Here is a 14141-nt window from a genome sequence, read left to right on the forward strand (position 1 = left end):
CTCTTTTCTCTCCTTACAGATGCTGCCAGATCTGCTGAGATTTTCCAGCATTTTCTCTTTTGGTTATTTTAGAACTCCTTTGTTTGATTGCTGTTTGATATATTTATTTGACAGTTCAGCCATAAAACATTGTTCTTTATCAAACACTTTATAAAACATTGTTCTTTATTGTCTTATTCTGCTACTTCTAAACGACAGTGTTGATCACATAGTGACCCAGGGTAGAACTAGCAGCTAAAGTATATTTAAAAGAAGGCTGTCCCCTTATTAGCCTCATAATAAAATGTTTCTGGTAATCAGGGTAATTAAAAACACTTCTGTGAGGTGCTCCTGCAGTGAATTCCTGAGATTGAGATGATTGGCCTCCAACAGCCATAGAGTCATGTTCCTTTGTGCTGGGTATGATGCCAACCAGTGTAATGTTTCCTCCTCCTTCCCATTGACTCCAGTTTTACTCGAGCTTCTTAATTAACACGCAGTTAAATGCTGCCATGATGTCAAGGAAAGTCACTCTCACCTAACTTCTAGCATTCAGCTATTTTGTCCCTGTTTGAGGTCCGGAACCCAGTGGCTCTGCAGAGCCCAAACTGAACTTCATGAATGTTAAGGGTTTGATTTCCACAATAAACTATGTACCCATGAGTTCAACTTATGGCAGACATTTCAATGTCTCCTGAAACTTCCATTGTGTTTGCTGTTATTATTTTCTATATCATTTGAACAGTTTGAATAAAAGCAGTGTTTCGCTAATTGCAAACATTTCTGAGAGTAAGAAATCTCACCTGATGAAGGAGCAGCGCTCTGAAAGCTCGTGATTCCAAATAAACCTGTTGGACTTTAACCTGGTGTTGTGAGACTTCTTACTGTGCCCACCCCAGACCAACACCGACATCTCCGCATCATTACTTCTGAGACACATTTATGACTTGGAAACATGTTTTACTTGTTCTCTCGATGATGAGCCTTGTATCTCGGCTGGGTTGTCGGTTATAATGTAGAGTTGGCTCATTGATGAACAAGTGACTGTATTTCCACCATCTTGGAGTGACTCTCGGTTGGATGAAAAGGGACATATCCTGAGGAGCCAGTAATAGGTTAGGAATTATTCGGAGTGTCATCTGAAATTCTCTTTCCTGTTGCAGGGACTGGCGGCTATCATTGGACAAACTACCGTTCAGATCGCTTATGTTAAACAGCAGCTGCGGAAAATTATTCAGCAATACTTTGGCCGCTTTCTCCCATCATCTCCTACTGGGTCAGGCATTGTGAACCACCCAATATTACTTGCACTTTGTGAGTCGATCCCAGTGACTCAAGGTCAGACCCTGCGGAAGACGATTCTTCTGGTCATAAAGTAAGAGATTTTTGAATGCTCCAATATCAATGGATTCTCACTGTCAAATTCCTGGAGTAGTTGTTATCAATGGGGCATGTCATCAATCTCCATCTATTATAGTAGCTTAGTGCTGTGTAGTAGTAGCATGTTTTATAAAAATGATTTGATAAGTTACTTACGGATCCACACCAATTCCTTATCTATACCTTTCAGATTGATTTGGAACAGTCCAATAGTAAATTAGTAATTAGTTTTTCGGTAACATTCTTCCATAGTTCTGTTTTTTCAAATTGATGTAGTTATTTAAGATGTCCTATGCCATCTCTCTGCCTCTAACTAAAAGGATTGGAACAGCTTTGTCACAGTCACTATTAGTGTCATAGTTGGTCATTAGTGCAAATGAGATACAGGAGTCCAGTGATTGTGGTGACTTTCCCTTTGAGGGAAACGCAGCAGGTGGCACGGTGGCACAGTGGTTAGCACTGCTGCCTCACAGCGCCAGGGACCCCGGGTTTGATTCCCAGCTTGGGTTATTGTCTGTGTGGAGTTTGCACATTCTCCCCATATCTGCATGGGTTTCCTCCCACAGTCCGAAAGACGTGCTGGTTAGGTGCATTGGCTATGCTAAATTCACCCTCAGTGTACCCGAACAGGCACCAGAGTGTGGAGCCTAGGGGATTTTCACAGTAACTTAATTGCACTGTTAATGTCAGCCTACTTGTGACACGAATAAATCTACTTAAACTTAAAGCAGAAGGGGGTCACCTGGCTCGAGGGACCAATTGGGACTGAGAGTGGGTAATCATCCCAGGGGGTGGAGTCCTCTCTTAGGTAGAAGATATGTCGGGTCTGAGGCAGCCGGTGGGTTGCCCCAGGACAGCTGGGGCGTTGCCAGCCTGTGTACAGTTTTTTTTCTAACTAATACCTTTGTGTTCCTGAACGTGCATCGTTACAGTAACCAGTGCAATTCATACAATATATCGAAACTGAAGAGGTGGATTAGGAGAAATATAAAATTAATTACTGAGGTAACATCCTCCAGTTCAAGATCACAGGGTAATCCTGATGTGAACGTTATATTAAGAGGCTCCCGAAAGCACAATTAAATTTGAAACATGCATTCTTAAAATTGTACAGATGATTTCCTTAAAGTTAATTTCCTTAATTCGTAGGAACTTAGCTGACATGTTTTTTCGATTATTAATCACTGGACTGTAGAGTTTGTGAAGATTAAAAATGTTCGTGGAGTGTTTATTTTTAGTTCTGATTAATATTCCAAATGTTCTGTCTTTTCTGCCTTAGATCCGGTATCTTTAGGAAGCTGATCGTTTATGTTTCCTGTGCTATCTATAAAAATAAATACCCAGCCTTAATGCATTGCTTAATAGTTTGATAAGCAACACTCAATCTGTTTCATCAACATGCTTTAAAAAAATTGGTGGTGCAGTGTAAACTGATTATTTTACCTTAAGCAGTCTAACAGAGTGATATTATACTGTGTTTAAGACAATCTGTCATCCCATACGTTCCTCCAACCTTTTTAAGCCAATAGACCAAAGAGGAGACCTGATAGAGGTCTACAAAATGATGAGAGGCATAGACAGGGTGGATAGTCAGAGCCTTTTTCCCAGGGTGGAAGTGTCAATTACAAGGGGGCACAGGTTCAAGGTGAGAGAGGGAAAGTTTAAGGCACATGTATAAGGAAAGTTTTTCACACAGAGACTGGTGGGTGCCTGGAATGTGCTGTCGGAGGAGATGGCACATTAGCAACATTTAAGAGGCATCTGGATGGGGACATGAATAGGGAGGGAATAGAGGGATACAGACCAATAAGGGCAGAAGGCTTTTTTTTTTAGTTTAGTTAGGGCATTATGATCGGCACAGGCTTGGAGAGCCCAATGGCCTATTCCTGTGTTGTACTTCATTACTTGTTCAAACACCATCGAATGCAGTAATTTTCATAATGCCTTTTCTTGCATAGAATCGTGGAATCCTACAGTGCAGAAGGAGGCCATTCGGCCCATCGAGTCTGCACCGGCCACAATCCCATCCAGGCCCTATCCCCATAATCCCATGATTTACCCTAGCTAGTCCCCTGACACTAAGGGGCAATTTAGCTTGGCCAATCCACCTAACCCGCACATCTTTGTACTGTGGGAGGAAACTGGAGCACCCGGAGGAAACCCACGCAGACATGGGGAGAATGTGCAGACTCCACACAGACAGTGACCCAAGCCGGGAATCGAACCCGGGTCTCTGGCACTGTGAGGCAGCAGTGCTAACCACTGTGCCACCATGCCGCTCGAGCATATCTTCAATATCAGGAAGCTGGTTTGCCTCCTTCTGGAAATGGCTGCCCTTTTGACATTCAGTCCCTTTTACACTTACCATGAATGATAATAACATTTTGTTGCAATATAAATTTGTACAAATATTTAGTGTTGATACTTTTAGTGCACATGGACATGGTTTCTGCAACTTGTGAACTAATTCTCTTAAATTTGTTCTCTCCAGTGAAAACTATATGCAGTTCAGAGGTCATGCTCCTCCTCCTCGCTTAGCAGCAGTCCTGTCTTTCCTCCATGAACTGTTCAGAAGAAACCAAAGTAGCGATGCCACCAGTGAGGCAGAATTACTCCTGCCTACAGTTCTGAAATGTTTAATGTTTGTGAACGAACCACAGGGTATGTTTTCTCACTGATGCCTGTTCACTGATGTTTTTATCTTAATGTTTCCAGTCTTCATGAAGCAAAACAAAAATCCCTACAATTGCCTTTCCATAATCATTCTTTCTTTCTTCTTGTGGGAGAACGAAAATTAAGTAGTAACCACTTTGATAATGCCAGTGTTGTTGCATGCAATCAACTCGCAAGTTCTCTTCAAAGAAAGGATATGCTTGAGGACAGAAAACTAAGCAGTAGAATCATAGAATCCTACAGTGCACAAGGAGGCCATTCGGCCCATCAAGTCTGCACCGACCACTATCCCACCCAGGCCATATCCCCATAACCCCATGCATTTACCCTAGCTAGTCCCCCTGACATGAAGGGGCAATAGAGTCTGTTCTGGGTAAAAGTGGTGATTTCAGCACAAATTGTACCCAATTTTGTGTTCAATTAGAAAAATCCCCATTTCTTGAATTGCTTTTCAAAAGAAATTTCCTGGAGTTAATTAAGAGCGATAACTTGGTAAAGTTCAAAATGATTTTGTCATTTTTTAAAAAAGCCACATTTTAAATCACGATCTACTACCTGCGAGTAACCCAATTGTAAATGAACGGGAAAAAAAGATATTCAAAACTATTTTCTAGTTAGATTGGACTGCACTAGTGAGTTTGTTAGCAAATTGAAATGAAAATTCGGAAATACATTTTGTGTCCTTGCACCCAAAAGATCCACTGCAATGCCTGGAACCTCCTCAAGAGCCTGCAAATAAGCAAAATTTGCAGAAACTCCCCAGCAGCAAAGCCAGTTTTGTGGACAGTGCCGGTTTCTTGTGTAATGTTTGCAAAGCAAATGCAAAAGATCGTGAAAACTCAAATGAATGCAATTTGTACTTAAAATTCCATCAACTTTTGTGCAAGTTTTGTCACCATCAGGGGAAGTGCACTGAAAAAGCCAGTGCAATCAAGTGGAATTCTCAGGGCTTAATGTCTCATTCGTAAGCCAGAATTGACATAAAGTTTTAACAGCAGGTTTTTATTGTCGGATTTCAGATACGTTCGACACAAAAAGAAATCAAGGATCCACAACTAGGGAATTGACTTGAGCTGCCAACACTCTTCTTAAAGAGAAGGTGTACTACATTTAGCTATGGGATAACCTTACCTCATGTCAATTTTTATATTTTATTTTGTCCTTTCATCTCCCAAGATAAGATGCTGTGCTGTCACAATGGATCTAACCCGCCCAGTTGAGAAATGACTGCTTTCATTTACGTGGCAGGCAATCAGACCTGTTGGTAAATTAGTGTTTATTTTGTGTACATTCCAGCAGCCACAATGGTGCATTACTGACCTTTTCCCATTTCCCTTCCAAGCTTGTAGTTTGCTGTACGGTGACGAATTTGACAGGCTCATCTAACCCTGGGGAAGTCGCCTGATTTGGGGTGTGTTGGCCTAATTCTGTTACAGCTGGATTTTTTTTTTAACTTTAATAAACAATATCCTCAGGAGAGGGGAAAAAAATGTTCTTGAGTTATTGTGCAATGCAGCTATTTAAAATTTTGAAAATTATGCCAGTTCCTTTGTCACATGATGACATTATCAGATGCCACATGGACATCTGAACTAACAATGGACTTGACAGCCCGTGCTGAACCCCAGTCATATTCTGAAATGAAATAAAATAGAAATAATGAGGATTTTATGGGTATTGTTTATCTGGTTCAGTTTGTATTGCAGCCATTCTTTCTGGTTAAATATTTTGAAGTCCATCAAACATTTTTGATCGATACAACACAGATTAATTAAGCTGTGCAAATCATACTAAGCACCGTGGCATTTCTTAGGCATTCAGGATCTAAAATCACGTAAGCTTCCACATCATTCCTACAGTACACCAAAGTGATGTGAAATACAGGACTAGATTATCTGCCCATTCAATTTATGCAATGTGCAGTGTTTTGTTTCCTGCCTAATCTAGTTTTAGTAGACTGCACATTTGGTGCCTGCTGTTTTATAAGGTTAGATATAAAATCCTGCATGTCAAGTTGAATAATCACGCTACGACTCTTATTCCTTTTGCCGGAAAAACTCATTGTTAAGTAATGAAGCCAGAATCATATTTGTACCATTGCACAGTCCTGCCACATCTTTTTTTTTAAAGAAATAATCACCATGACAACTGTTTTAAGTGACATCAGTTGCACTCACTCGAATCATGGCTTCATGCTAACCTCCAGTTTGGGAATAACTAACTGTCCAAAGGTTACTGCAGAAAAAAAACACTTTTTCTTACAATACACTTAAGTGTTTTAAACGGAAGTAAAAGACTTGATGAGGCCACCGTAATGGTTGTGACCTAATATTAATACATATTCAGTGACAGATTTGAACAAATTGGTCTGCCCTGTTGATGTTGCTTGCTTCATTTAATCTCATTCTTTATAGATCTTGTGTCCTGGTGGCTGAGTATCCATTGTAGATTATAATCAATTATGCCATAAAGTCTCAATTTCGTAAAAAAAAGGTTTCCTGCAGCATTATGAATTTCTATGAAAAATGTCCTTATGCAGCTGAAAACAAAGAACTTACATTGACAAAGCTCCTCATAACCTCAGGACATCCCAAAGCAATTCACTGATAATGAAGTACTTTTGAAGCAGAGTCACTATAATGCAGGGAAATAGAAGAGCCATAGAAACCCTACAGTGCAGAAAGAGGCTATTTGCCCCATCGAGTCTGCACCGACAACAATTCCACCCAGATCCTATCCTCGTAACTCCACATATTTACCCTGCTAATCCCCCTGACACAAAGGGGCAATTTAGCATGGCCAATCAACCTAACCTGCACACCTTTGGAGCAAGTCTTTCCACAGCAAGGTCCAACAATGATATAAATATGGCCAGACAATATATTAGTGATGCCAATTGGAGGATGAATATTGGTTAAAAATCTTGGAGAACTCAACCGCGTTCCTTCAAATAGTGTCCTAGGATCTTGCACATCTGCCTGAACAGGCACCTGGAACCTTGGTTTAACATCTCGTTCAAAGGGTGGCACTTCTGTGAAGGCAGTGATCCCTCAGTGCTGCAGTTCCTGCCTAGATTGCGTGTTCAAGCCCCATGCAGCAGAGGTTAAATCCATGATCGACCTGACTTGGAGGCGGGAGTGCTGCAACTGATCCAAACTTGCACCATAAAAATGGCTGGATGATCATCCATGCACTCACATTTTTGTTATGCATTTCTAATGATGGGTAGGACACCAGGGTAGGGCGAGGCGGGGAGGGGGGTGGGAATAGGGTGGTGGGAGGCACCAGAAGCATAAGTCATTAAATTGCCTCTTAAAAGCCACCCTCTTTTGAATATATTTGCATAATAATTTTATGTATTTTTTCAGTGAAGAAGCTGACCTTTGAGGTCACGCAATGTATAATTGAAAATTGTCAATCATCAACTCCATGCCAGGTTTGCCCTCACTTGATCTCTGCACTAAGGTAGGTATTTTATCAGATCTACCCTAGATATGCTCTCTAATTTTATCATGCCCCTTGCTTCTGCGAGCGGTTGAGCTAACTTTGTTCGGAGCTGTGTCCACACTGCCAATTATTTCATTATACAGTTACGCCGTCCGGGTGTGAAACAATGGAACTCATTTGAGAAGGTGTGTTTTTTGCAGGCGCACTTCAACAATCTCATAGAAGCGACCAAACAATTTAATGCGATTCGGTTAGGTGCAAATTATTATTTTAGAGACAGAGGGCCCTATTTTGATTCTAAGTGCTGGGCGGGCTTGAAACTGGGAGTGTTTCAGACCCAACTTTTAGACCCGTTCTGAGGTGTCCCCATACGCACTCTGCCTGCAAAAATATCAGCAATTCTGAATCATGCTGTAGAAGCCTGTGGGCGGGGTTTAACGTGCCCGAAATCCTGCAACTCTGATTGGTGCCTCCAACTGCACATGTGCATAAAACAAAAATGATAGAATGTGGCTCCTCTGCCACATCGCACCTGGGCCAGATAATGCCTCCCCCCGGCCCCCACAGACATTGCCCCACCCCCACAACATTACTGACCCCCTTATCCCCCAAACCCCCCGCCACCCAGACCGATCGTGGGCCCCTCCCCTCCCCTTCCCCCCCCACCGATCTCAGGTAGAGTGGCAGCGGACCCCCCTTCCCCCCCCCCCCCCCCCCCACTGATCACAGGTAGAGTAGCAGTAGACCCCCCCCTGCCCCCACCAATCTCAGGCAGAATGGCAGCGGACCCCCTTTCACCCCCACCAATTTTAGGCAGAATGGCAGTAGACCCCCCTTCCCCCCATCCCCACCAACCTCAAAGAGTGGCAGCGGATCCCCATCCCCTCCCCCAACCCCCACCAATCCCAAGCAGAGTGGCAGCGGACCCACCTTTCCCCTCCCCCCCCCCCCCCCCACCACCGATCTCAAGCAGAGAGCCACCGGACACTCAGCACTTACCTCCTCACTAACCCTCACTGATGGAGCGCCCGAGTCGGATTTATATGGAGCATGTCTATTTTGCGCTAATTCTGGATGGGCGAACTCAGTGGTAAAGGGGGAAGTGTCGGTAAAGTTGGGCGTGCAGCCCATTAAGTCAATTTAAATGCATACAAATACATTTAAATGGCTGTCGCGCCCGTTTCGGGTGCAGTCTCGATCGCAGCCATTTTCGGGCCTTGGTAAAGGGGGAACCGGCGCGGAGGCTGGCGCGGATCGTGTTACTCACCCAACTACTACTCATGCCCGACTTTACCAAGTTTTCGCGCCCGAAAATGGGTGCAACGCGATGGTAAAATCAAGTCTAGAAAGTAAATGTTCAGATTAACATCCATATTGCAATTTTAGCTTGATCAGGTAACTACAGAGTTTTCAGGAGTAAAAGATAGAATAAAACTATGGACAAAGTAGACATGGAGCGGGTGTGTCCACTGGTGGGGCATTCTAGGACGAGAGGTCATAATCGTAGGATAAGGGGTAGCAAATTTAAAACAGAGTTGAGGAGAAACGACTTCTCCCAAAGAGTTGTGAATCTGTGGAATTCGCTACCCCAAAGTGCGGGGGATGCTGGGACAGTGAGTAAATTTAAGGAAGAGTTAGACAGATTTTTAATTGGTAATGGGTTGAAGGGTTAGGGGGAGAAGGCAAGAAAATGGGGATGAGGAGCATATCAGCCATGCTCGAATGGCGGAGCGGATGCGAACGGCCTCATTCTGCTACTATATCTTATGAACTTATGCTAGAATTACTCAGCAGGTCAGGCAGCATCTGTGGAGAGAGAAACAGAGTTCATATTGATAACCTTTCATTAGAACTGAGAAAAGTCAGAGATGTGACATGTTTTAAGCGAAGGGTGGATGGGGGGTGGTTGGTTTTGACAAAAGGAAGTTCTGTGATACGAGTGGAAGATTGAAAAGACTGAATGACATTATTGGGGCAAGAACGAAAGGAAAAAGATTGCTGCAAAAGTAAATTAAAACATAACATGCAAAGAAAAGGAGACAAATAGAGAGACCATAGAGTCCAAAAGGCTGTAAAGTATTTAATCAAAAGAATGAGGTGCTGTTCCTCAAACTTATCTTGAGCTTCGCTGGAACAGTGGAGAAGGCCAAGGACAGACCAAGGTGAAGAATTAAAATGAAAGACCATCAGATGCCCAGGGTCATGCTTGCAGACCACATGGAAGTGGTCACCCAGTCTTTGTTTGGTCTCCCAATTAGGAGACCACAGTTTGAGCAGCGAATACAGTAGACTAAATTGAAAGAAGTGCCCATAAGTCATTGCTTCACCTGGAAGTATTCTGAATTTTAATAAAAGTATGCTACCTTCTGGAACTGCTGAAAATGTTTGGTTAGCCTTCTGATTCTGTGACGAACCAGTTTTCTCTCACTAGGTCAGGCTTACTCGCTGGACCTAATTGTCTGACAGACTGGTGATAGGTTCCTTTGTTCCTTTTCTCTTTGGGTTCCAGCCAGTTGGAAAGCTATCCTTCACTTCTACTCTGTCAAGTATTCACCAGCAGGCATGATAACGTGACTGTTCTGATGAAAGGTCACAGACCTGTAGCGTTAACTCTATTTCTTTCTACACAGATGCTGCCAGACCTGCTGAGATTTTCTGTTGAGATTTCCAGCACCTGCAGTATCTTGCTTTTGAACAATTTTTTTTAACTAGCTACAGCCTGTGGCTTTGTTTTTAAAAAACCTGTTCAAGGTCACTTTATTTTAAGGCACAATACTTATCCGTAACACACCTCTTATCAGTTCCATAAACAGCAAAGCAAAAATCCTAAATTATACATTATGGTTTGACTATCCTAATCAGTTACGAACTTAATTAGATTTTTTTACACTTCAAACCAAATTGTTAACATATTGATGAAACTATTGAAATTTGTGCAGGCAATTCACCCAGGAGTATATTGGGATCTACGTTCACCAGGTGTACAACATGATGGAAATGATAGCAGGCCTGAATCGCGATTTGGTTATCAGCCTCATTCCTACACTAAGTCAGACGCTGAAGGACACTGAACATAAGCGTGGGCTGGGCAGGAACAATTCACAAAGGTAAGCCTAGTTCTCAGAATTATCATTTTTAAAAGGTGCGGTCGGCTTCAAGTAGGATTAGAGTGTGAATTTAGCAAACCACATTGCGGATCCGGAGGTTCGTACTGTATGAGTGGATGTGGAAACAATGAAATGGGTGAGATTTTACCCGCCTCTCCCACTGGTGGGATCTTCCCGCTGAAGCCAACGGGGATTGAAATGGATCACTGCATCCACCACGGGGAAACCTGCCGCAGCGGAGCCGGAAAGTCTGGTATTTAATTTGTCATAGTTTCAACTTTTAAAAAATTAGTCATCTTGTCAAAAATAACAGCATCAGATTCTATACATATGCTTAATAGTGATAAGGGAGCGTTCCTGAACGTGAATAACTTGCTGTGGCATCTGCAGATTAGAGACTGAAAACAAAATCCTTGAACTTTAATACGTTCAGCATTGACGGAAATAAAAACTATTTAAATCTTTGGTTTCCTCCCAGGTGGCACTCTCCCCAAGTAGCATTTTTTTTCTTCACTAAGTGTATCTAATTTATTGTGTAGTCTTGTATATTGATAATGTCGCAATGAAACAAGGGCAATGTGAAATTTAATTCCTCTGAACAATAACGGCATCCAACTCCTCAGAAAGTCAATAAGTAAATGTGTTGTTCGTATCAGCCAGGACTTGTTTTATGTTTCTTTTGGTATATATTTGAGGGAAAAAAATCTGCCTGGATACCCACTCAATTGGCCATTTCCGCAACGACATCTAATGTTCCTTCTTGGAAATTATACTTGTGTGAGAATGGCAAAACTTCTTTCTCAAATACTGCCGTTGGAAGCACATGTTCTTTGATTCTCCACTCAATCTCAGCAAAAAAAAAATTATTTTCTTTTCCCAGCAATAGCATCTCTCTGGGCAGTGTTGTACGATCCATCTTGAAGTAGTGGATTGTAGTCTGGATTCATCTGATGGTTCTGATTGTTCAACTGATTCATACAGTCTGATAGATTTCATCGTAAATGTGCTGGGGTGTGAAGCTACTGATCAAAAAGCCTGCTAACCCTCACTGTCTTGGCTAGGCATGAGGAATATGCACATTAGAGAGGTAAAGGTGGGGCACTATTTCCCTCCTCCCCATGGAACCAGACTTAATTGACTCCCAAAGGGGAGAGAAGAGAATTTTATAAAATTGGTTTACAACACAATAACCTCAATTAAATGAGGTTATGTGCAAAGACTTTCAATATCAGCACGTGGTTTAAAAAAGCACGTAACCCATTCCATGTGATGCTTGGATCCTAATGAGTACAGACATCTTCCAACTAAACATGGGGGGAGAAAAAACTGCTGTACTAGAAATCTGAAATCAGCAAAAGGACTTTGTTGCAGATGCACAAGAATTTGCTCAGCAAATGTAAAGAAAATATGCACCTTAATGTTTTAGCTATATTCATGAGAAATTAATAACTATACTTCAGCCCAGTGAGAGGCATTTAAAGAAATCAAGTGTGCAAATCTATCATTGGTTGATAAACTGAAAAGAGCTTGGACAATTCAGGTGTGTTGCTATTCCTCGACTACAAACAGGAGCCATCGCCCTTGTTCGCAGACACATAATCTGGTCGTGTTTAAAAGCTGCTATATTCTTTTCTCTACAAAAGAAACCAAGCTACACCGTGATAGTCTGATTTAGTCACTTCTGTCTGAAGAATCTATCAATGGTATAAAACTAGAACAGAAAATGCTGGATAAACTCAGCAGGTTTGGCAGCATCGGTGGCACAGTGGTTCGCACTGCTACCTCACTGCGCCAGGGATCTGGGTTCAATTCCGTCCTCAGGTCACTGTCTGAGTGGAGTTTGCACATTCTCTCTGTGTCTTGTGTGAGTTTCCTCCGGGTGCTCCGGTTTCCTCCCATACTCCAAAGATGTGTGGATTAGGTTGATTCACTAATTCTGATTATTCATTCTGAATTAGCATTTACCCTTGGTGTCAGTGGTATTAACAGGGTAAATACGTGGGGTTACAGGATAGGGCCTAGGTAGGATTGTTGTTGGTGCAGGCTCGATGAGCCGAATGGTCTCCTTCTGCACTGTAGGGATTTTATCTTTGAAGAGAAAAACAGAGCCACTGTTTTGAGTCCATATGATCCTTCTACAGAACCCCACAGATGCTGCCAGACCTGCTGAGTTTATGCAGCATTTTCAGTTTTAATTCCAGATTTTCGGCAGTATTTTGATTTTATTCAAATATATCAGTGGTCTCCTGGTTAAGTAATCTAATCCTGAAAGTATTCTTTCTGAATCTATTACAGAGAGTCCTACAAAAAACTGTTGGTCCTTCTTGGGGAGGAAGGACAAGCTGAAATCATTAAGTTGGAAACAGAATGTGATGAGGCTTAACAGAGAAGCGATTCGTAAAAACAAGCACCAGACTGACTGCTTATTGCACTGGGGGGAGTGCTGAATTCCTATGTAAAAATATTTCAATATATACAGATTCTTAAATGTACAATAGTTTTGTGACATAGCAACTGAGATTCTTTTAGGTATAAGTTTTTTCCACATGCTTTATTACAGAACTCTACTTGATGAAGTTGATTTTAATTATTACTTGACAAATCAAAAACAGACATATGTAAATACACAAATCAGTGACAAATGTTGTTAGAAATTTTTTTGCGATTGATTTTGAATTGTTCTCATGGATATTAGATGTAGCATATTAATAAATTCATATGTTGGAAATGAATTTGCCTTGCCTAACTTGAACACAGAGTCAACGCAGCAAATTAAAGGGAATAGATTTGGAATTAAATATTTGCAGCTGAAGAATTCTCTTAACTACCCTTTACATAAGTATTCCCCCTCCTCAGGAGTTTCTTTAACAATATGCCCAGCAATAGCAATCAGCAATTACCCTTGATGTTTTATTTTGTTATACCTCCTGTTTCAGATACTGTTTAAATCCCTAAAGCCCCAGTTTTATTCTATGGTGTTCTTTACAATAAAATGTGAACTTTAGGCTTGTGTATGTACCAAAATGATAACATTGATCTTTGTTGTTACTTGAAGCCTCTGTGATAAAGCAGTGGCACATGTCTGCATCAGGGAACATTGTTTATATATAATTCCTCTTATTCTGTACTTACAGAGAACATTGCAGCACCTACCCCACTGTGCTTAGAGAATATTGCAATACCTGAATGGGCTCAAAACTATGAAATGATGTTCGAAATGTTACCAAGATTACTGTGGTTCTACTTACAGGTAGAATGGTATGGGTTTAAGCTTACTGCACCTGACTGAACATGCATTTGAGATGTCAGGCCCAGTAATCATTTAAGGAATCCAATAATGAGCAAGTAATTCAGCAGTTGTTTTCCATGAATTGTTGCAATCAGAATCTGTTTCCACTTCCTTATGGTCCAGGATACTTTCTCAACTTCCCTTCAAATAATTTAATAGATTTTGTGCAGTTACTCTGCCAGTTTCGTTCAAAAATGCGACTGTCAATCTTTGCTAATATTCCTGTGCTGCAAAGCTGTTTAATGACGCGTTTGTGTAAATGTCAA

General features: G+C 41.6%; 1 protein-coding gene across 3 annotated transcripts in view; it reads left to right on the forward strand.

The window, feature by feature from the left end:
- Positions 1-13316, forward strand: part of mms22l (MMS22-like, DNA repair protein) — a 152044-nt gene extending 138728 nt beyond the window's left edge. For all 3 annotated transcript variants that reach the window (XM_078212634.1, XM_078212636.1, XM_078212635.1), the window contains 5 exons: positions 1143-1354; positions 3851-4020; positions 7401-7497; positions 10419-10586; positions 12882-13316. In XM_078212634.1, coding sequence (XP_078068760.1) covers positions 1143-1354; positions 3851-4020; positions 7401-7497; positions 10419-10586; positions 12882-12969 — 735 coding nt within the window. In that variant the 3' untranslated portion in view covers positions 12970-13316. The remainder of the gene's footprint in view (positions 1-1142; positions 1355-3850; positions 4021-7400; positions 7498-10418; positions 10587-12881) is intronic.
- The last annotated feature ends 825 nt before the right edge of the window (positions 13317-14141 follow it).

Source organism: Mustelus asterias, chromosome 5 (genome assembly GCF_964213995.1).
Source record: "Mustelus asterias chromosome 5, sMusAst1.hap1.1, whole genome shotgun sequence".
In the NCBI taxonomy this organism is placed as follows: Eukaryota; Metazoa; Chordata; class Chondrichthyes; order Carcharhiniformes; family Triakidae; genus Mustelus; species Mustelus asterias.